At 51.3% G+C, this 26,418-nt stretch overlaps 2 protein-coding genes and 1 pseudogene across 4 annotated transcripts; all 3 read left to right on the top strand.

Moving 5' to 3' along the window:
- The first annotated feature begins 1,335 nt into the window (after positions 1–1,335).
- Positions 1,336–11,398, top strand: TREML2 (triggering receptor expressed on myeloid cells like 2). Of its 2 annotated transcripts, XM_025418727.3 has the most exons (5): positions 1,339–1,659; positions 3,907–4,227; positions 7,592–8,009; positions 9,078–9,184; positions 9,498–11,398. In XM_025418727.3, the coding sequence occupies exons 1-5, from the start codon at positions 1,602–1,604 to the stop codon at positions 9,575–9,577; spliced, it is 984 nt and encodes a 327-aa protein (XP_025274512.2). In that variant the 5' UTR covers positions 1,339–1,601; the 3' UTR covers positions 9,578–11,398. The 2 variants fall into 2 exon arrangements, with proteins under 2 accessions (XP_025274513.2, XP_025274512.2); XM_025418728.3 differs by lacking the exon at positions 9,078–9,184 and having other exon boundaries at positions 1,336–1,659.
- On the top strand, positions 10,454–22,773 carry LOC112641562 (trem-like transcript 4 protein). 2 transcript variants are annotated; one of them, XM_035697675.2, is made up of 7 exons: positions 10,454–10,593; positions 13,106–13,467; positions 13,682–14,014; positions 15,427–15,502; positions 16,880–16,965; positions 18,605–18,714; positions 19,594–22,773. In XM_035697675.2, the coding sequence occupies exons 2-7, from the start codon at positions 13,410–13,412 to the stop codon at positions 19,816–19,818; spliced, it is 888 nt and encodes a 295-aa protein (XP_035553568.2). In that variant the 5' UTR covers positions 10,454–10,593; positions 13,106–13,409; the 3' UTR covers positions 19,819–22,773. The 2 variants fall into 2 exon arrangements, with proteins under 2 accessions (XP_035553568.2, XP_025274510.3); XM_025418725.3 differs by having other exon boundaries at positions 16,847–16,965.
- On the top strand, positions 20,980–22,773 carry LOC112641852 (mitochondrial assembly of ribosomal large subunit protein 1-like; annotated as a pseudogene).
- Positions 22,774–26,418: the final 3,645 nt, after the last annotated feature.

Genomic DNA, 26,418 nt, shown 5'->3' with positions numbered 1-26,418 from the left:
GAGGAAAGGAAGGAAAGAAGACTTCTCATGTTGGGAGGGCAGAGAGCCTTCGAACACAGGCATCTGGGTGAATAAGGAAAGTGTAACACGTCTTCTGGGAGTTGAGAGGTCTGAAATGACAACTGTAGTTCATGCCTCTACCCCAAATGCCTGGCACCTCGCGTGGCGCATAAGATTGTAAAGACTAACGATCGACCGACGAACGAACGAATGAAAGAATGAATGGAGAATAAGTTAAGAGACTGCAAGTTTGGACTCGGCAAAGATCAAACTTCCTTGGTTTGGGATTTGGGAGTTCAAGCCTGGTTTGAGACTTGTTACTGTGAATCCTGTCTAAGGAGAAGAAAGTTGGCACAGGTGAGTTGGCACAGGGAGCACATAGTCATGTAGGTTCCACCGACCCCAAAGGAACAGATGACATGGCTCTTGGATGTCAGGAGTCTATCCTTCTGAGTCTTAGAGCTCAGGACAGAGTAGAGGGTGGGGTCTTGGGCCAAATGCTGGGTCATTTTGGCTGCAGCCCGGCGGCTGTCTGGGCGAGATAGGGTGGAGTGAGAGGAAGTGGAGTGGGCATGCGCGCGCCGGCTGGGGGCCAGGCCTGGGCTGGGGGGCTGGGGGCGTGGCTCCTGGAGCGCGGGGAGGGGGAGCCTCCGTGACCGAGGGGGGAGAGCTGGTGGGTGATTAGAGGGGTTGGTAAGAGAATGGGAGAGAGGGAGAAAGATAAGGAGACAAGGGAGTAGTCAAAGGGAGAGACAGTTTGGGGTGTGTGTGTGTGTGTGTGTGTGTGTGCGCGCGCGCGCCCACGTGTGACAGCACAGAAGCCCCTCCCGGCGCCCAAACCATATGATCTGAGACTTAACAATTTGCCTCCTTTCTCCCTGTAATTCTAGCTTGACGGAAATAGGATCGCGTGTGAGCACAGAAGGGGCTCTTTGCCAGCGGGAGCGTCAGGGGCTGTTGTCACCAGCCAGGACCTTGGCCAGGGAGGCAGGGCAAGGGAAGGAGCGCATCGCGGGAGGGCTGAGCGAATGAATGGATGGAGTTTGCGAGAACTTCCTCGGAAATGCGTGTTGGTGAAACCTAGGATCCGAGGTGCCCTGCCCCAACCCCAAGCCCTACCCCTGGACCTCTGAGCCCAGGGGATCCCAGGGAGTCTGTTGCTGAGGGTCCAGAAAACTCGCCCCAGCCCCCCTAGACGGACCCCTTGTTTCAGAGTAGGAGGTCCCCCCATGGGCCAGTTTCCAGGAGAGGTTTGGAGAAGGTGGGGAGTCTTCTACCCTGAGAGCCCTCCTCGGGCTGGGGGTGGGGTGTGGGGGCAGGCTGGGTGGAGCAGCCACACCTGCCCGAAGTTTCGGGGAAGAGGGCGTAAACAGCAGCGAGCGCCGCCCTCCTCCGCAGGCTCTGCGGGCCCTGCGGTCTGCCGATCGTAGTAGGTCCCACAACTTCCTCACTTCCCTAAATGGGCAACTGCACTTTCAGAACGCCAGGTCCTTCCCTGGCAGACCCAAGTGACACGTCCTGCATTGGCGTGGGGCCCAGACCCTGGATGCGGGTGGCCTGGCCCCCTGCTGGCCTGTGACCGTCCCCAACTGGATGGAGCCATGGCTCCCATGTTCCTCCTGCTGCTGCTGCTGCTGTGGCTCCAGAGCCATGTCTCAGGTGAGAGGGCAGGGGAGCTGGCTCAGGGGGTAGGGAATGGCCCTTTTTCTGGAGTCTCCCTCCAGGCTTTTCCTTGCCCAGTAATCTTGTTTCATGCTTTGTGGGGTTGGAAGAGGGGTCAGAGGGCTGACCTAGTGGCTTCTAACCAGAGAACAGTAAGAAGATTGCATCCCACTATCTGGCCCCAGGTAAAGCTAATACAGGACTCACAAAATAAGATAAAGCTCTGGACCCTCTCTGGTTGGGCCCCTTCATCTGCCAGGCTTCCTTAGGACCCCTGACCATGGACACTCACGCAAAAAGCCTCCTTCTCTTGTCGAGAAAGCCCTCTTTGGTTATAAGAATCATTGCATCACGTGTGTGTATGTTTTAACTGGTTGAGTTGCTTGTGCCACTACCGCCTGTCCCCATCCCCCTGTCCTGAGGGGAAACAATCCTTGAAGGCCCCTCACCCACCCCATAGCTACTAAATGCTCCTTGAGGGAGCCTCACCCAATCCTGCCTCCCTTACTGCAATGGTTACCAAGTTACCATTTCCTGTTCGGTTCTGGCTACTGCCTCTGAGAAGGGTGGAAGGTGAGCACAAATGAACACAATACCCAGGAGACCCTTTCTTGGGGCACCCCACCCCTGCACTTCCCCTAGAGAGGCTCCTCCCTCTGCCAGGGCAGAAGTGTGTCTCCTGTGTAGAGCAATCCAGGGGTCCCCCAAGCCTCCGACTCACCAAATAACTGAGTTGGATCATTGTATTTGGTTTGTACAGGACAAAGGGATGCTCAGAGAGGGTGCTATCTTACCCCGAGCCTCAGCTATAGTGCGTGCAGCTGGGTTGGAAGCAGGCAGATGTCTCCTCTCAAGTGCAGGGTCCTTGGCTATCAGAGCTCTGGGCTCAGCTGGAGAAGTCTGAAGGAACCTGCATTTGAGGCAGGAAGCACGTGGAGCACCAGCTACATTTCAGACACTGTCCTGGGACACATTTCCCACAGCCTGAGACAGATGAAGAAACAGAGACTTATGGGATCGACTCACACAGTTAGTTGATAGTAGAACCAGGGTTTTAACCCATAGTCACGTAGACTCCAAAATGTGTGCTCTCTACTCTGTACTGCTGGGAAGAAGTGTGTGTGTGTGTGTGTGTGTGTGTGTGTGTGTGTGTGTGTATGTGTGTGTTTACATCAGGCTCTGGGTGGTGTGAGAGGAATAAAAGCTGAGCTTATGGTGGGGAGAGGAGTGGAGGGAGCCCATCATAACTTTGTCCCTTTCGCTGTCCCCTGAGTCCCCACCCCCACCCCTAGTTCTACTCTCTCCCTGCCAGGCTGTGGATTGTGAAACGCACGGACCACATCTTATTTCTAGGCATAGACTGTAACAGGCTGTGGATGAACAGTGAATAATTGTACAATTCTTTGGGTCTGCACTCCAATGGGAATTTAGATGTATGTTTGGGCGTTTTTAATCTATGGGTTTTATGCAACTAGAATGTTTTCAAATGAAATAGCACCTAAAATGAACTATGACAAATTGCTATTTAAAAGATAACTATAATGAACTTATTTGTGAACTAAATAACTGCTCTTAATTTTTTCAAATATTGGATTTTCTTATCTATCAAAGTTGCTTGTGGTCTGGAATTTTATAACTTTGTGACTTCTGTTTGCATTTGTGTGTCTAGCTCACTGAAGACAAGACCTGGGTCTTTCCCATAAGACCCTGAAAATGGGGCTATTACTTTCCCACTGGGCTAGAAAAATATCATGAAAAAAGGGGCTCTGTCCATTGGAGTTCCCTCAGTGTAAGGGCTGAGTTTCTTCCATTAGCCTAGGGAATCCCTGAGGGCTGTGCCTGTGTCTCTACCATCAGTCTGAGAGTTCCCTGAGGGCTAGTTCTATATCTTCATCCTAGAACTCCCCAAGGGCACAGGATTATTGTCTTCCTCAGCAGTTTGGGAACTTCTAGAGGGCAGGGCTACTGTCTACTCCAATAGACTGAGAGCTCCCTGAGTGGGTGGACTGTGTCTCTCCTGCCTCAGACTGGGAATTAGCTTTTAGCAGGGCCTGTGCATGCCCTCTATTGGATGGGGCGGGGGGGGGGGGGGGGAGTTCTTTCAGAGTAGGGCTGTGTTTCTCCCTGAAGCTGTGAGATCCATGACAGCAGGGCAGTATCCACCTCCTCTCCCCTCACCTCAACCTTCAAGATGCCTCCTTCCCCTCTCTCACCAGACCTTGCTCACCAGTAGTATCTCCCCAGGTGCCCCTGCCGAGAACGTGTACACAAAAGTAAAGCACTTTGAAGGGGAGACCTTGTCTGTGCAGTGTTCCTACAAGAGCCGCAAAAACCACGTGGAGGGTAGAGTATGGTGCAAAATCAGGAAGAAGAAGTGTGAGCCTGGATTCACCCGGGTCTGGGCGCAGGGGCCGCGCTACGTGCTACAGGATGACACCAAGGCCAAGGTGGTCAAGATCAGCATGGCAGCCCTCAGGCGCCAGGACTCTGGCCGCTACTGGTGCATGCGCAACAGCTCTGGGACCCTGTACCCAATGATGGGCTTCCAGCTGGAAGTGTCTCCAGGTAAGCAGGCCTGCCAGGGAACTGGGAGGGTAGGGGTGTCTTCCCTGCCTCATACTTCATTCGCAGCAGATATAGTAAGAAGAATAATCCATCAACAGGCATGTTGTGCTACAGGGTTTTCACAGTTCTTTTTTTATTTTTTTGAAGATTTTATTTATTTATTCATGAGAGACACACAGAGAGAGGCAGAGACACGGGCAGAGGGAGAAGCAGGTTCCCCACAGGGAGCCCGATGCGGGACCTGATCCTAGGACCCCGGGATCACTACCTGAGCCAAAGGCAGACTCTCAACCACTGAACCACCCAGGCGCCATCCAGTTCTTTTATTGACATCTTCATGGGCATTACTGTCCATTTTACCAATGAAGAAAATGAGATCTAAAAAGATGAGAGATGATAGGCTGGCATACATCATCAGACAAATAATTGTAGATAACGATAAATGTTCTTAAAATCAGACAGTGTGACAAGTTAGAAAGTAACTCTACTTTCTAGTGGTGGAGGGAGCTATTAAAGTACCAGAGACCTGAGAGGACCTGTCTCTGAGCAGATGACATCAAGCAGAGCCCATGTGAGGAGAGGTCTCTAGTCCTGTTGAAATGTGAGTGCTTCGGAGGGTATTCTAGGTGGGGAGAACTGCATGTGCAAAGGCTCTGAGGTGAGAAAGGGCTGGGCCTGTATAAGGCACGCCTGTGTGACTACTCCATATTGAGTGTGGGGCAGAGTGGCAAGAGATGAGGTTGGAGAGTCAAACAGCAGCCCTAAAGTATATGATGTGGAGTTTGAGTTTTATTCTAAGTACAATAGGAAGCTATTGGAGAGTTTACAGGGGTGTGTTGTGGTTTGCCTCTAAGATTATAATAGTTGCTCTGTGAAAGATGGATGGTGGAAGGGTAAGAGATGGACAGAGAGACTACTGTCCACATTCTGGCTGAGAATGACAATGTCTTGGAGTAGGACATGGCCTCTGGAGGTGGAAAGAAGTGGAGGGGTTCCAACCTATGATGTTTGGGCTTCCTGCCCACCCTGTACACTTTGTAGGTAAGACAAGAGGGGAGCAAAAGGGAGAAATCAAGAGTGACTCTGAGGTTTTCTATTCCATCAGCAAGGGGCCTGATAGTATCATTTATTGGGTCAGGTGACTCTGGGGAGGAGCTAGTTTGGAGGAGAAAAGCCAAGAGCTGTATTTTGTCATGTTGAGTTTAAGACACCTCCTAGAACCCCAAGTGGGCAAAAGGGGCAGGCAGTGGATATATCAGCTTGGAGCTCAGGTGAGAGGTCAGAGCTGGGGATATATTTGGAAGTATCTCTGTGAAGAGAATTGAAAGTCTAGGGGATTCAAGAAATCTATATAGACAGAAAACAGATTCATTGTTGCTTAGGGCTGGGGGAAGGAAGGGAAGGTAGAAGGTAATAGCTAAAGGGTAGGGGTTTCTTTTGGAGATGATGCAAATATTCTAAAGTTGACTGTGGTGGTGGTTGCATGACTGTGAATATACTAAAAGCCATTGAACTTGTTGCTACAAATGGGTGTGGTATATAGAATGTGAATAATATCTCACTAAAGCTGTTAATAAGAAAAATCAAGGGGATGTAAAAGTTCTCCCTTGAGTGTAGAAAAAGAGAGAAAGGCCAAGCCCTGAGGTCCTCCCACCAGCAAGAGAACCTGAAAAAAGCAGCCAATGATGATGACATTCGTTACACACCTGACCCACCTGCATCCCCCTCTTCTGTTGTGACTGAGTGAGGGCAACTGCTATCTCTAAGACATGGGGCCAGATCTCAAGTCTCCCTCTCCACTTCTGCTTCAGATCCAGGGAATAGTTGAAAACAGGTGTATTGAAGTCTTAATTTGCAGGAAACATGAAATGGTTTCATTTTCTTTTTGCATATGTCCCCCCACACCCAATCTACCTTTTAAAGACCATTTGAGGAGATTCCAACTTTGCAGACCTATTCAATTATTAGGATAATTGAAATTATTAGGAAATAATAAACAAAAATCCTCAGCCCATTTAAAACCTCGAATCTTCTAGCAATATATGTTCTTCTACTCCTTTAAAAAAAGATTTTATTTATTTAGTCATGAGAGATGCAGAGAGAGAGGCAGAGACATAGGCAGAGGGAGAAGCAGGCTCCCTATGGGGAACCTGATGCAGAACTCAATCTCAGGACCCTGGGATCATGCCCTGAGCCAAAGGCAGATGTTTAACTTCTGAGTCAACCAGGTGCCCCACTTCTTCTACTCCTTCTTGAAGACCACATGTTATGGCCCAAGCCACCAGAGTGAGGAAGAGGTAGCCTTGGCTAACTCCCTCTCCTTCATCTCAGCAGGTGGGAAAGTGGGGTTCTTCTCAGCTACTTCTCCCTGCCTTCTTCTCCCAACGCCCTGGAGTACCAAGGCAAGAATGAAGGAAGGGAGGTCATTGTGTGACTTCACTGCGCTCCCACCCCGTAGTAGTCCTTTCTCTGTTCGGCTCTTTTCTACCCAGCCGTTTCTGAGGTGGGTGTCCAAATGTTGCTCTCCCAAGGCACCTGCATGTGAGTTCTCTGAAGGGTCTTTGGGGTCTCCCCACTGCTGAGTAGGATGATGTGGGAGATCTGGCTCCAGGTCAGCCTCTTCCCCTTTCCCTACTCTCACCAATGCTGCTCATTCTGGGTTCCCTTGCCCAGAAATATGGGCACTTTCCATGGTGGCCATTTGGCTCTCAGGAATGTGCCTTTGCCATGCACAGTCATGGGATGAGGCCTCCCGTGTCAGCCCTCTCTCTTCCTCAAGGACTCTCTCCCATCTCTTGTTTTCTATGGAGATAGACTCCACCACACTGCTCCACAAGGGACCACATGCTTCCTATAGCTCCCTACTCCTCTACCATCCAAATGCCAGCCTCCTAGAAAATGGGAGGTAGAAGGCTGAAAGGATGGATGAGGGGAGCAGGTGTCTCTTCATAAGCTCCTAAGGAGGGCATCTGACCCTGCTGCTGGAGGCATTCTTTGGAACATGGGCCATCAAGGCTTCCTTGCCCTCATTTCTGGACCCTAGTCACCAATTATGGAGCTCCTAGAAAAGTCTCTGTTCAACATCATAGTGAAGAAATCTCTTTGGCTTCCTGGAATGAGGAGGGTCTGGAAGCAATGAGAGAGATGGGCATGGGGAGGGGAGAGGCCTGACAGGGCAGGCTAAAGAAACTGTGAGAGACTCTTCCTTCTTTACTGTTTCCACTTCTTCTCCCCAACAAATGTACATCTGGTCACATAGCAGAGCAGAATCCTGGGTCCAAGGTCAATGAGGGGAGACGAGGATCTGCTTCTATCGGGGAGGCCTCTGACTCAGGCTAACGTTTCTCCCTTTCTGGCCCCTTAGCCTCTACCACCAAGAGAAGCACTCCTCTTGCACATCTGGCCAATATCCTCAAGAGTGGAATTGTTGTCACATCGGGCCCAACCCCTACCTCAGGCCCTGATGCCCCATTCACCACCAGCATGACAATGTTCACACCTGATCTCCTCACCTTGACCAGACTCGTGTCCCCCACTGCCTCAGAGTCCATCAGACTGACCTCTGTGACAGACTACAGCTTCACCAGCACTGGCCCTTCTACCACGGGGCCTAGGAGGACCATGGGGTCCCAGATAGTGACTGTGTCTCCCAGCGATGCCAGAGCCTCCTCTGCTGGCCCAGCATCCATATCCACCAGGGCTGGGCACCTGCGCACCGGATCACCCACCACAGAAGTGTGCCACACCAGCGGGGCTCTCCTCAACAAGTTATCCCCTATCAGGTACCTGTGTTTTCTGGGCTTGGAGGACATTTGAACAGATACAGCAACAGTTCTTGGTGCCTGAACAGACCTCAAGGTGCAAGCAAATGTTATTGCAGACCTTTCCTTTTCAGGAAGTCGGTCTGGTGTGCTGCTGAATGAGAGCTGGGTGGGAGGCCAGAAGCCAGGATGGAGAGGTGACATAAAGGATGCCAGGGGGAAGTGAGGGTTGGGAACTGGTCAGCATAAGAGTCTGGATGGAGAGGAGAAGGTAGGGGCAGGATAAGGATGTGGCTTGGGGGTAGGAAGTGGGAAATGGGAGATTCTTTAATTTGGGCTCCCCTAGAAGCAGCCTCTAGGACCAAGAGTGTGGAAAGAGCATCGGGAAGTGAGACAGGGAAGCAGCTGGGAGAGAACCTAATCAAGCTGGCCACCACTGTGAGCAGCGTAGCTCAAGTGCAGGGGAGGCTCTCGGGCCCAGTATCAGACGACCACCTGAAGGGCAAGGAAGCTGGGGTTTTAATACACTGACTCCTACACCGACACTACTCCTATTGGTCATCAGTGGAGGGCTGCCTGCCATGGGTGGCAAAGAGGGACCTAATAAAAGGAGAAAGTCTTCAGGCTGAAAATTTAAATGGAAGTGCCAAGGGCCGGCGCACATGAAGTGCTACAGGCAAGGGGATACAGGCCATGCACCTGCTGCATCTGCTTCAGAGGATGAAGGAGGGAAGGGCTGTGGGGAGAGGCTCTCACTATGAGAAGAACAAGGCTCTCAATCTTTTCCGTCACAAATGGGGTCCCTTAGAGTCCTTGTCCTCAGGGATGTTCAGGTTTGTGGGAACAATGGAGGACAGGCGCTAAAGTGGAGAGACGCTCACCTCCACCTGGGACTTCTTCCCCTGACCTCTGAGCCTGTCACTTCCTCCTGCCATAGCTGGCTCCCCAAGGAAGGGAGCCAATCATTCCCACCAGGGCCATCAGATTTTCTCTCAGTCTGGCTCCTCTCACATGGCATGCAGAAAAACATGGGTCCAGGTGGGGGTAACTGGGTGCTCACCTCCTCCCCACTCTGTCCCGTCCCCTCAGGCACCAGGATTCACATCCCACTGTGTACCTGGGGATACTGATCTTCCTCCTAGTGTCTGTGATGTTGATCGTGGTCTATGGGTTCTGGAAGAAGAGACACATGGGAAGTGAGTACAGCCCACCCTCCCAGCCTCCTGAGGGCAGAGCACTGGGGCTTGACACACTTTCCAAAGGGCCTGGGTGCACTCCGACCCCAGGTGGTGTGTCCTTACCTGCGTCCAGCCAGAAGGACTACTTTGCATCCAGGCGAGGGAGGAGGGTGGGCAGGCTGGAGCAGCGCGGCATGACCCCTCTGGGGCTGAACTAGCAGGAAGCAGAGGGCAGAACCGAAAGAGGGGATAGACTGGCCCAGGAGTATGGGGGGCAGGGAGAAGAGAGCTGGAGCCCTGTCCCCTTTCATCTCTCTCCTTGTTCTCACAGGCTACAGGGTATGCAATGATCCCACTAGACCCTGGAGGGACCCACTTGGAAGACCAGAGCCTCCGTGGAAGCCTGTGTGATCTGAGGCCACTTAACTGTGGAGTGGGGGAACTCTTCCTGGAGGGGCCTTTGGAGGCCAGAGGAGGATGGAGCTGGGAACCTGTCTGAACTAGAGCCAGGCTGGGGGCTGAGGACTTGCTCAAGGCCGGACTCAGGCCTCCCTAGAACGAGAGGCTGCTCTTCACCTGCTCAGTCCCCCTGGGCTGCCGAGAACCTGGGATGGCACCCAGAGTGGAGGGTACCGGCAGGAAGCCCCAGGGGAAGCCACCAAGGGGATTCTGCTCAGAGCCACAGAGTCCTGGGCCCCAGCTGGTGGCAGAGAAGCCCTGACGGTGCTGTACCCAGACAGGGAGCTCACGGCCCGTGGGCCTCAGGACCCCTTGCGATGGAGCAGAGGAAAGTGGACTGGTGGACAGCTGCCCTCTCCCCATCTGGAACCCTGTGTCCTCAGCAACCCTCTGCTCCCTCAAGCTTCCCCATGTGCTTGGGGGGAAAAAAAGCCCCAGAGGCAGCCAGTGTTTCAAAGGCCTTGCCCTGGAGAAGAAGGAATAGCAACTTGATGCTGGAGGTCCATGGCAGCTGAGGACCCCAGAGTGGTCCAAGTCCCCCACACTCAGGGCTATGCGTCCCCTGATGGGCCTCTGGAGGTGCCCTGCCCTGACCTCAGCTGCTGGTCCCTCAAGTCCTGGGAGCCAGCAGAGCCCAGCCTCCCACTGCTGCCACCTGCTGGTTGGCCCTTCAGGGAAAGCTTGCGACCAGGCTGCCCAGAGCCCTTGGCTGCAGGACCAGCCTGTCCCCAGACTGGCATGCAGAGGCTGCACTCAGAACTGTCTCCCCTGGATCCCAACTCCAGACCTGAGCTCCCCCACAGGAGACTGAGGGCCCTCCAGAGTCCACCGCAGGGGAGGCCACTGCTCAGGGAAAGAGTAGATCACCTACCTTCCCCTGGGGACTCATTGTCCCCTGGGAAGAGAGGAGCTACTTGTGACACAGCAAGGACAGCTTGGAGCAGAGTACAGTCTGGAGGGACGCCTTGGTGGGTGCAGGGCCAGGGTGGGAGTGGGGTGGTCCAATGGCCGAAGGAGCCTGGCCTCTGCTTCACTGGCTCCTGGCTCAGAATCGGCCTCTTCTATAGTGAGGACTGAAGAATACAGACTGGGTTCGTCCTCTAGAGCAGGGGCTCCAGCAGCCTAGGGCAACTGGAATAAGCACCTAGGGATCGTGACATCTCCACTCCACCCGGGGGCAGAGACCTCTCACATGGGAAGAGCATTCTCATAGTCAAGAGAATGACGCAGCTGGAGCTTTGATGGGTAGCTGCCCCCAGAATGGATGTAGCGAGAGAGGAAGAGGCAGGAGGTAATCCTGGGGGACAGCAGGGAGGAGGCACCTTTTTCCTCCGTCCAGGAGAGGGCACCAGAGGAGACTCAGACTGAGGAACTGACAAGCCTTGTGCCAACACACACACACACACACACACACACACACACACACACAGAGTGATAGCCATCCTCCCTATCGGGAGGGTGTGGCCACGACCTTGGTGTGTAACCAGGAGGGGGCTGAATTTCCCCAGAGGAATAAAGCTCCCCAAGACCCCCCCCTCCCCAGATCCTACAACAGCACACTGACAGCCCTTCCTCATCTGAGAACAGGATGTCTTGTGGGAGAGCGGCAGAGGGCTCAGGACGGGGACCCAGCGAGGCCACCTGTCCCTGCGTGACCCTGAGCCAGTCACTAGCCCTCGGGTCTCATCTTCCTCTCTTGTAAAAGGCGAACACTAACTCCTACCTCTCAAGACTGCTTTCAGGATAAAATGACGTGACACAAACCTCCCACAACTGAGTAAATGCCTTGTGATTGCTGGTCCTCCGGCTCCAGCTCTAGGACGCGTTGTCCACATTGAAGGCCTTTGGAACCTATGTCTCTGCTTTGCCCTCAATTGGAAGGGACTAGGGAGGGCAGCGGGGCACTCACCCAGGCCCCAGGTGCTGGGTGCTGGACCTGGGCAGCCAACACACCCTGTTGGCTGTGCCCCGATGCCAGGCAGGGAAGCTGTTAGGGGACCTACCATCCCCGTTTGCCCAGGATGAGGGGCGCCTGGAGCGCAGTGAGCCTGCATGAGGTGCCCACCCACGGAGCCTGCTCCCACATGAGCTCCACAGCGAGGACGCAGGGCGCCCACACCCCCTGCCCCAGCTCTCCAGCTCTGATGGCCTGGGTGGCCTCTTGGGACCTCCAGTGCTCTGGGACATTTCCCTGAAAGCCCCAGCCTCTTGTTTTCTCCTTCTTGTTCTTCGTCCTCTCCCTGGAGCCTCAGGAGGACCCAGATCTCCAATGGATCCAGGGCTGGGAGGGGCAGGGCAGGTGGGGGTGTCACACGGGCCAGGGCTGCTGCTGCCTTTACCAGGGAAGGCGAGGCGACAAAGCTTCCTGAGCAGTTGGCTGTGGGAAGGACAAGGACGGGCCACACCTGCGAAGGGCTTCCTGCTGTGACCAAGGGCAAGGACACATAAAACCCAGCACGGAGGGATGTTTGCTCTGCAGAGCGTGGCAGGCAGATGTGTCACCCTGGGACATAAGCCTTAGGATGGCATTCTCCCAGATGGCTGCAGGAGGGTTTTCCCTCAACATCAAACTCAGTTGGTGCTGCTGCCTCTCAGGCAGATGAACTGCTTGCCCCAGTGCTGGGAGTAGTGAGGGTCTCTGGGGGCTGCCGCAGCTGCAGAGAGCCAGTCACCTCCCAGGGAGCGCACCCCCCCCCCCCCCCCCCCCCCGCTGACTGGCTGCCACAGGATCTGAAGCCCCAACACCTCTTGCCATGCTGGAGAGCATCCTGTCCTCAGAACTCTGCACACCCTGGTCTGAGCTTCCTGTCACCCTGTCCTGCTTCCTGTCCTTCTTCTCCCAGCTCGGTCCCCAAGCACTTTTGGCCTCCTGTGCTAATCTCCCCCTGAGAGTCTGCGCCCCACCTACCTGACCTGCCACACTGCATTTTTACAGGATTTTCTCCTTTCTTGGTTGTGAAACAGCCTGCGGGGATAGTTTTTCTGTAGTTCTTCTAATGGCAGTTATCCCTTAAAGTGTGCTTGATTACTGTGATCTCTCTAACAAATGCTTATGGAGGGATTGTGGCAGGCTGGCAGCTGGAGATGTGGAGTGACGTCAAGACCCCCTCAGCCTCCTGTCCTTGTCTTTCTGCATCTCCCTTCTCCCCTGCCTCCCGCTCCCATGCCCCCAGGTTCACTCTCTCCCACCCTTGTCAGGGGCATTCTCTGCACCTCCATTCCTGGAAATGACTCTCCGTCTCCTTTCTCCTCTGCCACTCCAGCCCCCATAGTGCTCCCTGGCAGGCCTGAGCAGGAAGTCTTGGACCTCTGGGCACCTCCAAAGGGTCCCCTAACTCTGTCACTCACCTTCAGTGGAGGCTGTATACTGGGGTAGAGAGGAGGTAGTTGGGGCCAGGGGGAAGTGGTAGGATAAAGAGGAGAAAGAGAAAGCAGAAATGAGTTCTGATTTCACCAGAGTTTCTTCCTGGGCTTTCACAGCTTTCTACACCCTGACCCCAGTATGACAAGGAGGAGGAGGCTGGGCAAGAGAGCCAGCAGCAGCTGAGTCCCCTGGAGCCTCAGCTCTGAAAGCCGACTGGGCCATGTGTAGCACCTGCAGAGGGAGACTCCTGCCTACAAGGCCAAGACCTCCCCGAGCCTCACTGGAGGACTTTGCCGTCCTCAGCTCTTCTTCCCTGACAAGCCAGGGTGGCTGTGCTGAATCCTCAACCCTGTGCCCCAGCCCTGGCTCCCTGTCCTCAGGTCTTCCCTGCTAACTCTGCCACGCTCAAGAAGAGGGCCCATGGCCAGGGACGCCACACGCCTGCTGCCACCAGTCCTGCTGGTGCTCCTGGCCTCAGGTGATGAGGAGGGCAGAGGGAGGGAATAGGGCAAGAGGAGGGAGAGATGGTCTGGTGAGGAGGGCATGAAGGAGGCATGCAGAGGGCAGGTCAGGAGCAGGGTGGCACTGTGGCCAGAGGCTGGGTCTTGGGCACATTCCGAGGAAGGTGTCACCCACCTGCCAGCCCCACAGGGGCAGAGAAATTGCTCCCTGACGTGAGAGTGTATTTTCAGGTTCCTGGGAACAGAAGCCAGAGTTGCTGCGTAAACTGGAAGGGGAGACAATCTCTGTGAAGTGCCTGTACCAGTCCTGGCAAGACTCAAAATCAGTGAAAGCTTGGTGCAGGCAGGTATCAGCACGTACTTGTACTGTGCTAGCCTCCTACCCCAGGATCCAGGGGATGCAGTGGAAGCCCGGAAACTCCATTCAGGATTGGGTCAGATTGGGCTACTTCATTGTCACCATGACCAAGCTCAAGGTAGAAGACTCTGGATTTTACTCCTGCGGAATCTACAAATCCTCTGAGATCCTTACTTACAGAAATATCCATCTTGTGGTGTCTCCAGGTGAGTTCTTCCCCTTCTCTGTGTGGTTCTCAGCCATCCTGAATCACAAGATGCTGGAGCTAGAAAGGATTCTTATGTAATTTTATTCAGGGCTCTCACAGCCCAAACCGGCACCCCTTGCCCAAGTCACTGCTGGTTAAGGTCAGATCCAGCACAAGAACTCAGACCTCTGCCTCACTTCATTCTTCCTTTAGCATAGTATGCATTTCTCTGAACATTCTTATTGCTACTAACAAAACTCATCTGTTGATTTGTAATGACTATAAAGCCACCTCAGGTTTGAACAAGACTGGCTCTACTGGGCCATCCCAGGGCATCCAGACTCCTGACCCTAACCCCCTAAGCTTCTCTTAAAGGGCTGTGCTTGAGTGGAAGGTAACTGGTTGGGTTAAGAAATGTGAACAGACAGGAGACAGCCAGCTGGTGAGGTAGACACGGACTTTGGGGGTGAGCCTGGGAGGTGTAGCGGCCAAGGGCTCAGAGAGCCCAGGTCATCTCCCTAGACCTACCCCTTAGTGTCGAGAGACCTTAAGGCTCAGATGGGAAGCTTGGCTCTACTCCTGAATGAAGCTCCGGGTGTTTTTTCCTGAAAACCTCAGAGTTGCAAAGCTCCCTCCTCCCCGTGTTTCCCTGTGATGGTCAGAGCTTGAACGGCATCTTCCCAGACCCCTGTCCTGCTGCCAAGCCTGCTCAGCCATTCGGTGAGCTGGGCGCCTGGAAGACCCTTGTTGACTGCTTGGTCAGTCACCACACAAGCCATGGCTCACTGTCACTCCATGTATGGCAGGGGCTGCACTCTGTAAGGGGAATCAAAGACCTCGAGACCCTTTCCTGTGCTGGAGGAGCCCACAGAGCCTCCCCCCATTCCACCGCCGTTTGCATCCAAGGCAGACACATAAGGGAAGGGTTAGGAGCAGATGGCAGGTGGCATAATGAAAGCACATTAGAGGGCAGCCCAGCGAAGGGAGGGACCAGTTGCTGGAGAAAGCAGTGGTATGGATTCTCCTGGAGAACTCTCCAGAAGAAGTGAAACCACTTAGGCCTTATGAGTGAGCGGGAATTTATCCAGAAGAGACAAAAGTGGGCAGAGGTGGAAGGGAAGCATTCTATGTTGAGAGTGCATGACATGGTCAAGAACAATGAAAATAGAAAAGACTATAGAAATATGTCCAATATGCAAGTGACAGTGTGAGTCTAATGTAAAGCCTCTTGTACTGGAGCACTTCACTGTGAGGAAAAGTCATTCATATGCAGGGCATGTGGTGCTTCTCAGAGTCCTCACTTGGCCCAGGGCCCTCTGTGGGCTCCTACTCCCCAGGGCCCCTACTCCCCAAGGCCAAGGGCTAGATGTGAGGAGCCTGGAATGTGGGGCAAACACATGGAGTGCTCTCCTCACTGTCAGTCTCTTACAGCTCCAGCCCTGCCCATCACCAGGAGCTCTGGGAGGACCACAGCCTGGACCTTTGCCCCCAGCCCTGTCATGGAGAGGTACTGTGACCTCCCTCCTCGTCTTCTCCACCCTCCACTTTTTCCCACCTATGACCAACTGTGCTGAATACCTCCAGCTAACTCGGCCCCACAGCTACCTGGTTCTGAGGGGCTGAGATGGGAGTCACATGGTTCATAGGTCACTTTGCCTCTTTAAACCTCAGTTTTCTCACCTGCAGAATGGGGTCAATGACATCCTCACCTTACAGCAGGGTTGCTCACCTTTGGCACTATTGACATTTGTTGTGAGTGGTGTCCCGTGCACTGTAGAGTATTTGGCAGCATCCCTGGCCCCTACCCGTTAGAGAGCAAGAGTACAAACCTCCCCCAGACCACCCAGTTATGACAACCAAACCAAAATATGTCCAGACGTTGCCAAGTTTGCCTCGGAGGAGGACACAAGCACCCCCAGTTGGGAACCACCATTGTTCAGAGTGTCTGTGAGGATGAAGTGGGATTGGGTCTGGCCCAGTGCCAGGCACGTGACCAGGGCTGCCTCATATGCCTCACTCTTCTCTTGGCCTTCCTCCATCCCAAATTCCAGGGAAAAGCCGTACTCTGTAGTTACTACAACCCATGGCCTGATTTCTTCTCTACCCTTGCCTGATGGCTTCCAGGCCGCAGCCCCTGGGACTGACCCCACAGTTGTTTTTCTTCTGGCCTCCATCCTCCCCTGTCTTCTCCCCACCCATAATCACTGCAGTGGGAGCCCAGGGCTCTCACAACCTTGGTTCCTTGCTTCAAGGCTTTATAACCCAGAAACTAGGTGGTGCTGAGAGGTGTCCCTACAGGTGCGCCTCTGGAAATTAAAGTTCAACCTTTGACACTCTAAGCACCTTCCCTGGGAGCCTACCTTTGTGTTCTGTCTTTGACATAAGAACAGGTCCTATTCAAATTTGTTTGTGATATGGCAGCGCGGCTGGTCACAGGACACCAGTGTCCTGAGAGCTGAGGGCATCCCACAGGTAGGGGTGAGGAATCAGGACCAAGAAATAGTTAAAGGCAGGATGTGGGAGGGCTGGGTACAGATGCTGCAACAAGCCCCCCAGGGGCAAGTTAGGAGACAGCAGCCAGAAAAAGAAAAGGAGCAAAGACAGCTGACGTGGTCAACAGTCCCGTTTCACAGAGGAGGAAACAAATCCAGATGTAGCTGGATATGCATGATCTAAGGGGCAGAACCTTTGAGCATGGGGCTGCCTCCTTAGGGAGGAGAGTCTATTGATAGACTCTCCTCCTTGGGGCAGGAGAGTCTATCATGGCTGTGTGGGTGGAGAGAGGGATGGCTTCTGGGCAGAAATTTGGCTCCCACTTTCCTCACCTGGCTGGTTGTCCCTTATTCCAAAGCCCCCAAAGCAACTGGCATCTCATCGTTCCCAGCTCCACGGTGGCTGTCCTGCTGCTGCTGGTGCTCACCTTCCTCATGATCCTGTACTTGAGGAAAGCCCGAAGAAGCTCCGGGAAAGGTAAACTCCAGGGCTGGCTCCGAGCAGACCCCTGAGGGCTTGGCCATGATGTCCTCATGCCCATGAGCCTGAAGAGAAGGCTTATCATACTCATTTTACCAGCAAGGAAACTAAGACCTGTGAAGTGAAGAGGTCAGGATCCCCTGGGTTCTCTTGCTTTGCCAGAGCAGCACATGGGATCATTCTCTTCAGAGGCTCAAAGGCCAGCTCCTTCCAAGCCTAAATGGCCAAAAACTGGGTATTCTAGCATCCATATGGGATATTATATTTCGCCATTGTCTTATAGTTAAGGATTTTTAAACAAATTTATCTAAAAATCTTTCTGTCAACAGTATTGCTTTTTAGTGGTCATGATTGCTTTAAAATGTTGTCTTCATAAAAGGACTTAAAGGACTTTTTAATTGTCCAAGTTGTAAGTTTTTAGCACTGATCACATGTAAAATCATCAGCATTTTGTGTAAGATTTATGAGATCAGTAGCTTTTGATGATTCCTGTGTTGTTTTTCTTTTGTTGTTGTTGTTGTTTGTGGTTTGTTTGGCACATATGTGCTGCGTATTTATTAACCATATAACCCAGTGATGTGTGTGTTGACAATATTGAAATGTGGAAATGAGTCAGTGGTATGTTGATCCTCATTGATTTTATTTTTAAAGCTATAAAAACCCTAAAGTAGTAATGGGTTGTAAAATTTTATACATGTATTTTTCAAAGTGCATAAAGTCAATTTAATGGGTCACAATGCTATTTTCATAAAATGAAAGGAAAAAGCAAATGTCACAATGTTTTGCACGTTGGAAGGATACTTTTTCATTAGACTTTAAGAGTGTGTGTGTGTGGGGGGGGGGAGATAAAATATTTTCCATTGTGGTTCCTGGTCCAAAAATTTGAAAGATATTATAGATAACATCACCAGCAAGTAGATTATACTTTTGAAAAAAGATTTTATTGGGGCAGCCCCAGTGGCTCAGTGATTTAGCACCACCTTCAGCCCAGGGCCTGATCCCTGGCATCTGGGATCTAGTCCCACATCAGGCTCCCTGCGTGGAGCCTGCTTCTCCCTCTGTGTCTCTGCATCCCTCTCTCTTTCTGTCTCTCATGAATAAATAAATAAATAAATAAGAAAAAAGATTTTATTTATCTATTTGAGAGAGAGAGAGAGAGAGAAAGAAAGAGAGAGAGAGAGCATGAGTGGGGAAGAGAGGGAGAAGCAGACTCCTTGATGAGCAGGGAGCCTGACTTGGGGCTCGATCCCAGGACCCTGAGATCATGACCAGAGCTGAGATAGAGGCTTAGCTGACTGAGCCACCCAGACACCTCACAAATAGATTACACTTAAATGGATGTTTAAATTTGGGACTTTCAGTGACTGGAATTGATTCAGCTTACCAGTTTTATGCAAATTAGCCACATGACTCCAGTCTGATTTGCTCCTTGGCACTGATGTCAGATCCCTGGACACCCTTCTGTGCTGGCCACCAGCATACACCCTGGGGCAGCGTGGAATTTCCACACTGAGACCCAGCCCCTCTCCCACCAGGGTCCCCTCTGCCCAGCGGGAACCTCCAGCACTCCTGTCTTCCCAGGGTAACGGGACCTATGGAGAGGTCCCTGCCCCAAACTGGACTCTTTTCCTCACAGGTGAGGACAAATCCCACCACATCTACAACAACATCTCAGTCCAGAAGGAACAGACCACCGTGCATGGGAAGGATCCCTCATCAAGGCAGAGGCGATCTCAGCTTTCCTGGGTATCTTGTTTTTCAGTGTTGTTTTTTTTCAGTTTCCCAGCTTGTGTTTACATTTAGTTTCTGTTCACTCTAGACCTGGGCTCACTCATGACTCCTCATGCTCCTGTTGCCTCATCTGCATGCACCCTTTGCCCCACATTTCCCAATTTAAACCCCTTAGGGAAAGAGAGAAGTTGACTGCCCTAGTTTTTGCTCTTAAGCACTAGCTTAAGGGCCAACTGTTAATGGGGGCAGGGAGCCCATTTCATGGCGTGGCTGCCACCAGTCCAGTCAGCTAGGGGAAAAGGGGTCACATGGTGGAAACATGGCTCCCTAGGTGCTCTGTCATCAGGAGCTGGGGAACAGGCCATTGCTGTTGGGTAAGTCTGTCTTGTCTAAAGAATGAAAATTCTTGAGATCACAGAATTGCAGGACTGGAAGGATCTAAAGTCATCTGGTTCAACTCTCTGTAATGCTGGGATCAACTCTGCAAGTGGCATCCCTACCAAATGCTCTTCTAGCTCAATGCTATTTGAACTTGAGTGTGCATGAAAATCACCTGGAAAACTTGTTCAAACTGAATTTCCTTGGCCCCAGCCCCAGAGACTGCTTTAACAGATCTTAGGAAAGTCTGAGATTTTATCAAGCTTCCAGGTGATATCTATGCTATTGGTCCATGGATCACACCTGTGTCGTCTTCCATAGCCTACTCTTAAACTTCTTCAGTGATGGCGACTCTGCTGACTTTAGCCATTCTCAGAGGCTCTGCAGCATCCATACTCTGTTCCATGACTTATCTTTGTCTCTGTCCTCCATTCTGCTCTGGGCAGCCCCCAGGGGCCTACTGACCACTCCCAGCTGTGATCTGTACAGTGAACACTTGTCTTCTTTGATTTCTAGGGCTCCAGTCAACATATGGGCTCTGAAGAGGACACTGGGGCCATCTGCTATGCCTCACTTACCCACCTGAACCACTTTGTGCCTGAGGACTCCATCTATGTCAACATCCAACTCAACCTGAAGCCCATACCTGACCCCCTTCTGACTGTGGAATATGCCGACATCGCTGGAGCCAGATCCCAGCCCTCCAAGTCAACTGCCCCAGACAGGGAGTTCAAGAGCTAAAGTCAGTCTTCACTGGGAAGTGAACACTTAGAAAATACCTGTGAGGCATAAGGCTGCTCCACCAGTGATGGGAGGACTTCAGTGTGGCAAAGATGCTCCAAAACCAGCAAAAGGTTTACCCCCTTCCTACAAAGGAGATGAGGAAAAAGGAGGAAAGGACAGTCCTTATATTCCAGAGGGGAGAAGCTTTGAGTCTGAAGTCTGTGATGGGCAGACTCTGGGGCCTATATAAGGGGGTCTCTAGATACCTGCCCACTCCTCTCCCCAGGGTCCGGGAGGAGGGCCACTGGAGCAGAGACAAATTAGATAGGATTTGGACCCCAGTGCCTCCGAGTGACACAATCTTCTCCCCACTCTGTGATCCTCACTTCCTTCCTAAACAGGGGCTGTGAAATCCTGACCCACTGTGCAAGTTCCTCTTTGGTGACACTCCTCATGAAAGCCCCTCCCCAACTATCTCTCAGGGCTTCTAAGCCAGACTAGAAAGTTCTATTTCTCCACCCCAGCTCCTCCTCTCCTTCCTGACCCCCTAATTTTGATTCTCACAAGTGACCCTAGCAAGATGTGGGCAGTGCTTGTCACTCAAGGGTTTCCCCTAGCCCTTGGCCTTGCCAGTCACGGTGGGGCATAGGAACTTCCTTCCCCATAGTGGCCCCAGCAGCTCCACCAGAACTGACCTGGGCTCTTCTGCCTTCCGTGGAAACTCTCATCTATTCTGCAAGCTGCACCTCAAACAGAGCAGACTGAAGGCCACTTCTTGTTTTGCCCTAGTACACTTCCACAGGGCCCTTATAGGAGACAGGGCCCCTTTTTTTTATTATGTGCCCCCAAGGAGTGACTCTGAACTGTGGGAACTCCAGGCCACGGGGATTGAGGGTAGGGTCCTGCCATGTCTTGGGAAAGATTGCTTGAATTGCTATTCATCACTTCTCAAGGGTGACATTTAAAGATCACCCAATTCAGCTGCTAGTGGGATGCCAGATCCCTTCTGCAAATCCCACTGAGTCATGCAGTGTCTGCCTCAATCTCTCCAAGGGCAGGGAATTTACCGCCTCTTGCTCAAGCAGCTTGTTTGTGAATGTTTTTGTCATCAGCTTGCTATCAATCACAGTGAGACACCAGCTTTGCCTACAAGATGGGACCTGAAGGTCAGGCTGCTTCATGGCCGGAAAGGGAGAGGGGTTGGAGAAAAGAAGGGCAGGTGGTCTGAGGTCTGGCAGGCTGGGCTGTGAGGATGAGGTATTTCTCAAGGAGGAAGGTGAGGTAAGCGCTTGTCACTTGTGACATTCCAGGTTCCCAGTGTTGAGGATGTGATTCTATCCCCAGTCTGTGGCTGCATGAGGACACCCAGGAACAACCTTGAGTTGAAGGAGGTGGAGAGCAGGATGCTCTGAGCATCACCTTACCTCCTGAGGTCTCTGTCCTGCCCTTCCAGCTCTCCAGACCTGACTGCTAGAGGCTGGGCAACCATTGTACCCTGACCTCCTACCCTACCCAGCCTTGCTTCAAAAGGGCCATTGGCACTGACCTATGGCCTCATTTGACCTCTGGTTCTCCATCATTCTAGGATCCTGACAGTGCCTCTTGGTTTATATTTTAGTCTACATACCCACTGAGGGAGACAATCTTCACCAATCATCTTCCCAACTCAGGTTTCCTGGCTACAACACCATGAGCCATCCCAGGGGTCAGGTTACTCATGAGCTGTCCAAACCCAAAGGATCTACTCAGACTAGAGCACCTGGGGCTATAGTCATTACACAGTATGTACAGGGGTCTGCGGACTGCCAATCATTGCTCAGGGTTGGGGACACAGTGATTAAGGCTAGTAAGCCAACAATTATGGAGTGCCTCTTATGGGCCTCATTCCTCTACATACACTAATGATGCAAACATCCCTATAAGGTAAGTACTCCCCATCACTTTAAAGATGGGGAAATTGAGGCATAGACAGGTTAAATAATTTCTCAAAGTCTTGACTCTTGAAAGAGGCTAAGTAATTGTTCCCCAAATTATTTCCTCCTGATAGCATAGCTACGTGATTACAGTCTAGCGTTTCTTGATGAGTGACTGGGCTCTGGAAGTTGTAGTTTGCCTCCTCCAGGCCTGGCCCATAAAACCCCCTATGCAATCATCAGTGATCTCTCCCTTCTCTCATTTGCCACCCAGATGGCATGGTGTGATAAAAATTCTTAGTGTAAATTCTAAATCCTAGAATCCCAGTGCAGCTTCTAAAGGATTAAAAGTTTGGTTTGCCGGCTCGCTGCTGCGGTGCGGGGCCCTTTCCCTGGGCGCGGGGCCGGCGGCGGGCTCCGGGCCGGGCTTGGGCTGCTGGCCTTGGGGCGGCTTCCGGCGGCCCCGGCGCTCGGTCGGGCCTGCCTGGGCTTGGACCGCGCGGCGGCCTGCACGGTGGGCAGGGCCTGGGGGAGCGGGTGGAGGGCGCCGCGGGTCAGGGGCGCCCGGAGTCCGGCGCAGCAGATCATCCTGGCCCCAAGTTTGACATGATATGCTGGTTTCACTGCTGAGGCAAGAAAATGCAAGAGACATTTGTGTGATCAAGGTTCCTCCAGAATTGAAATATACAGATTACTTTGTGATTGGTAGAGGAACTTCCACCCGACACTTGCATGCCATGGCCTACTACATTGTGAAAATGTACAAATACCTGCAAAGTAAAAGCGAGCCTCATGTTAAGATTGAAGGGAAAGACACTGATGACTGGCTCTGCATGGACTTCGGCAGCATGGTGATTCATTTGATGCTTCCAGAAACCAGAGAAACCTATGAATGAGAGAAATTATGGACCCTACGTTCATATGATGACCAGTTAGCACAGATAGCACCCGAGACATTACCTGAAGACTTCATTCTTGGAATAGAAGAGGACACTTCTTCATCCCTGACTCTAGTGGAGTTCAAATGAGAATAAAATGATATGAACTACCTTAGTCATTATCAGATTTGGATTGAGTCACTTTTTAAAAATATAGCTCTGATTGAGCTATATCATTCACCTGATTGGTCAGGTTGTTGTCAAAACAAGCCTTATCTATTGGCAATGGGCTAAATGAAATGTGGAAAGTGTAGGTAAGTGAGCTCTCACAGCAAGAATCGGTATATTCAAACTAAAATTTTAATATATTGTTTTTATTCCTAAGGTCCTAGCAGGATTCCTCAGAGTTAACACTGGCCCCTGTGCTCTGCTCAGTTTAATTTTGCCTAAGTGTAAATCTTATTCTGTAGAATGGGATAGCCTTAAAAAATAAATATATAAAAGACAAAAAAAAAAAAAAAGTTTGGCTTGCCTTGCCTTTCCTAACTTCTGCAGCCTCTTCTGCCTGAACTTCTTTCTCCTCAGAATCCCTACTGGATTTCTCAAACGAAGTCCTTTCTCTCTCCTATTGTAGCAGTCATATGCATGGCAAATACACAAGCTAGACTTGGTGAGGATCTTGTCTTTCAAGGAGCTTCATTCAAGGAAACTCAGGCTGGCACCGACAAAAAGTAATCAAAACAATCTGAAACTTTACTCTGTCCTTCAAGGAAATGCATGAGTCCACATTTATCCTGCTGTCAAGAGCTGGCAACTACCATTTGGCTAACACACTCCTACTTCCTCCCCACTCAGTCTCTCCACCCAGGCTTTCTGGCTCTTTAATAGCTAGCCTACCCACTGGTGGTCACTAATGTCTTCATTGAAGGAGTTGTGTCTCCTCAGCCAAACACTCAGAAGTCACCAAGTAGGGCCTGCACTGGGGGTGGTGGGGGTGGGGGTGGGAGTGAGGATTTTCCATATCTCTTTGGTCTCTGCTGTTTTAGGTCTTGTCTTCTAGGTCGAGATATTTGAGTTTGTGGGGATGGTTTGGTGATGTAGGGTGGGAAGGTGAGTAACAGCAGGTTCTGCTATGTGACTGGGACTGCAGAAGGAGGGGATTGCAAGCTGAAGCTTACTGAAGCTAGTAAAGATCTAGATTTGCTTCCCAATGCTCCACAAAACATTAATGTTTTAAGAGACAGTGATAAGTGCCATGTGAAAATAATCCATGCTAGTAATATATTTTCTCTAAACATCTTAATAAGGAAAAGTGAGTTATGCTTCTCACAACTTGCAAGAGTTAATTCTTGGAAACTCTTTTAATATCCATTAATGGGGGGCACCTGGGTGGCTCAGTCAGTTGAGCCTCTGCCTTCAGCTCAGGTCATGATCCCGGGGTCTCCTGGAATCAGGACGCCCGCCCCCCGCATTGGGCTTCCTACTCATCAGGGACCCTGCTTCTCCCTCTCTCTCTCTGCCCCTCCTCCCTGCTCATGCTCACTCTTCATGCTTTCTCTCTCTCTCTCTCTCTCTCAAATAAATAAATAAATCTCAAAGTATATATATATTTAAAAATCCATTAATGGAAGAATGATTAAAGAAATTATGATACATTTCACACCAAGGAATATTATGTAGACATCTGTCCATATGGAAAGATGTTCTGGATATATTAAATGAAAATTGCAACCCACAAAATAATATGTCTAGCATGAGCTCCTTTGTGTTTGCATCTCTGTGTGTGACCATAGCAAAAAGGCTAGATGAACAAACACCAAAATATCAGTAGCAACTATCTCTGGGGAATTGGTTAGAGGAATGGAGGAAAATTGTCAAATTTTGCAGCAACTAATTTGTCTTTAGGACCGTTTTTGCTTTCTACTCTAATACAGGCACAAATGATAACTTCAGAGCTCCTGCAGAGTCTCAAAATTTAGAGTACTTTTAAGAGGTTTTCATTGTCAGATAATGTCAGGAAGGGCTGACCCAGCTGTACGTTGGTCTCAGGGTTTATTTCCTTGTTGATCTCTGATTGCCCAACATGCTCTGGGTATAAGGGAAGGCCTTGTGACTTGGCTCAGGCCAGGGCATGACAGGGAAACAGTGACACCATGTGGGGTCCACTCAGTTCCTCTCTGGAGGAGCTGTTTTGTTTCTTTTCATTAGGCTGCAATTCTCCAATAATCCTCTTTTGTTTTTAAGGCATTATGTATACCCAGGAAGCAGTAGTTACAGACCAAGTTCCCTTCCAGGAATAGGTGGCATACACTAAAGGGTTCAATTGCTGATCATTTTAACACAGTTCCTACAGAGGAGTGGGCAAGGATGAGGGGACCACCAAAGGAGGGGTGATGCATCCAAAGACAAGGAACTATTAACACACCAACTTGAAAGAGCAGGAGAGAGAACTGTGTTACTGGAGCCAAGCAAGAGCTGGAGCTCTTGGAGGAACCACCAATCAGTTGTGGCTACAGAAGAAAACAGTCACTGCCTGAGCCATGGCAGACATGGAGGGAGTAGGGGAAAGTAAATACCCCAACTTATTTCTTCTCTTAACTGCCAACCCCCTGCCAGTAGCTCCCATTAGCTAGACCCAGCAGTAAGTCAGGGGGCGAGGAGCCAGGGTGATGGAGTCCAGAAGGACAGCCTTCCAGGGGCAGAGCGAGACTGAGCTGGGTTAACATGGGGCAGGGGTAGGCACAGGAGTAGAGGATGATCAAGGGTGTCAAAGGCAGCATAAAAGCCAGGCCAGGAGGACTAGGAGGGGGCCATTCGTGACTTCTAGTGATCAGACTCAAATGAGCAGTTGAAGAGATAAATAACAAAGTTGTCCCTAAAAAGTAAAAAAGTAAAACATAAAAGAAGTGCATGATAATAAAAGGGCTAGCAGTGATGTGGGAGCAGAAACAACGGAGGGGTTTTCAGGATAGGTGAGACTGTGGCCAGGTAAACATGGAGGGAAATGTGGGGGCGGGGACCTGAGACACCAGAACAGAGAAAACAGTTCCTGAGGATTATCCAGGAGAGGGAGACAGACAGACAGGATGCAGGGGAAGCGTCATCTTGAAAATGGAAAATGGCATTCAGAGATAGGGATAGGCGGGAAGAAGAAGGGAAGGTTTTAGAAAGAAATATATGGGAGAGGAGAGAAAATAATACTAGGCTTTTTTAAAAAGCACTTAGCATGACCTAGCTTTATATGCCCAGATACTAAACCCAGGCTGGAGAGTTTAGAACTCACCCAAGGCCACACAGCTAGTAAATAACAGAGATGGGACTAAGCACAGATTTGTAAGAAGCCAAAACCTTACTTACTAGCAGCTGTTCCAGTGATCACTCCCCTCAAACATGGCCTTCTACTACACCCTCTCTCTCTTCCCTAGGGATAAATCAAGACTGTCCTATGTGAGCATCCTCCCCATCTTTCAGACTTTCCATTATCCTCTCACCCTTACTCAAACCACCTGAGTGGCAGGGAAGCACTAGGTTTCAGTCAGCACCATGGCTAGGAGCAACACCTGGGCTGGGCCAGGTAGGAGGAACACCTGGCATGGGAACTGGCCTCTGAAAGCTGTAACGACTCAAACTCACTCAGGGTACACCATTGACCCAAACTGGAAAAGTAAGTGTGATTACTCCTCACTCTGCAGTTCTAGTTTCTGTCCCACCTGGCCTCTAGTCCCCATACTTTGCCTGAAAGTGCATGCTAGGAAACCTCCCCAATCCTGGCCAGAGTCTGGACCCATCCCAATCCACCCATGTGGCAGGTGAGGTTCCCTGTGCTT

This window comes from Canis lupus, chromosome 12 (genome assembly GCF_003254725.2).
Source record: "Canis lupus dingo isolate Sandy chromosome 12, ASM325472v2, whole genome shotgun sequence".
Classification (NCBI taxonomy): Eukaryota; Metazoa; Chordata; class Mammalia; order Carnivora; family Canidae; genus Canis; species Canis lupus.
This window is presented reverse-complemented; position numbering and strand designations above follow the sequence as displayed.

Bases quoted from the DNA above. Each gene is read 5' to 3' on its own strand.
- LOC112641562 (XM_025418725.3), top strand. From the start codon at position 13,410: ATGGCCAGGGACGCCACACGCCTGCTGCCACCAGTCCTGCTGGTGCTC. The intron at 13,468-13,681 runs GTGATGAGGAGG...GTGTATTTTCAG, and splicing joins GCTGGTGCTCCTGGCCTCAG to GTTCCTGGGAACAGAAGCCA. The intron at 18,715-19,593 runs GTATCTTGTTTT...TTTGATTTCTAG, and splicing joins GGCGATCTCAGCTTTCCTGG to GGCTCCAGTCAACATATGGG.
- TREML2 (XM_025418727.3), top strand. From the start codon at position 1,602: ATGGCTCCCATGTTCCTCCTGCTGCTGCTGCTGCTGTGGCTCCAGAGC. The intron at 1,660-3,906 runs GTGAGAGGGCAG...GTATCTCCCCAG, and splicing joins GCTCCAGAGCCATGTCTCAG to GTGCCCCTGCCGAGAACGTG. The intron at 9,185-9,497 runs GTGAGTACAGCC...TTGTTCTCACAG, and splicing joins GAAGAAGAGACACATGGGAA to GCTACAGGGTATGCAATGAT.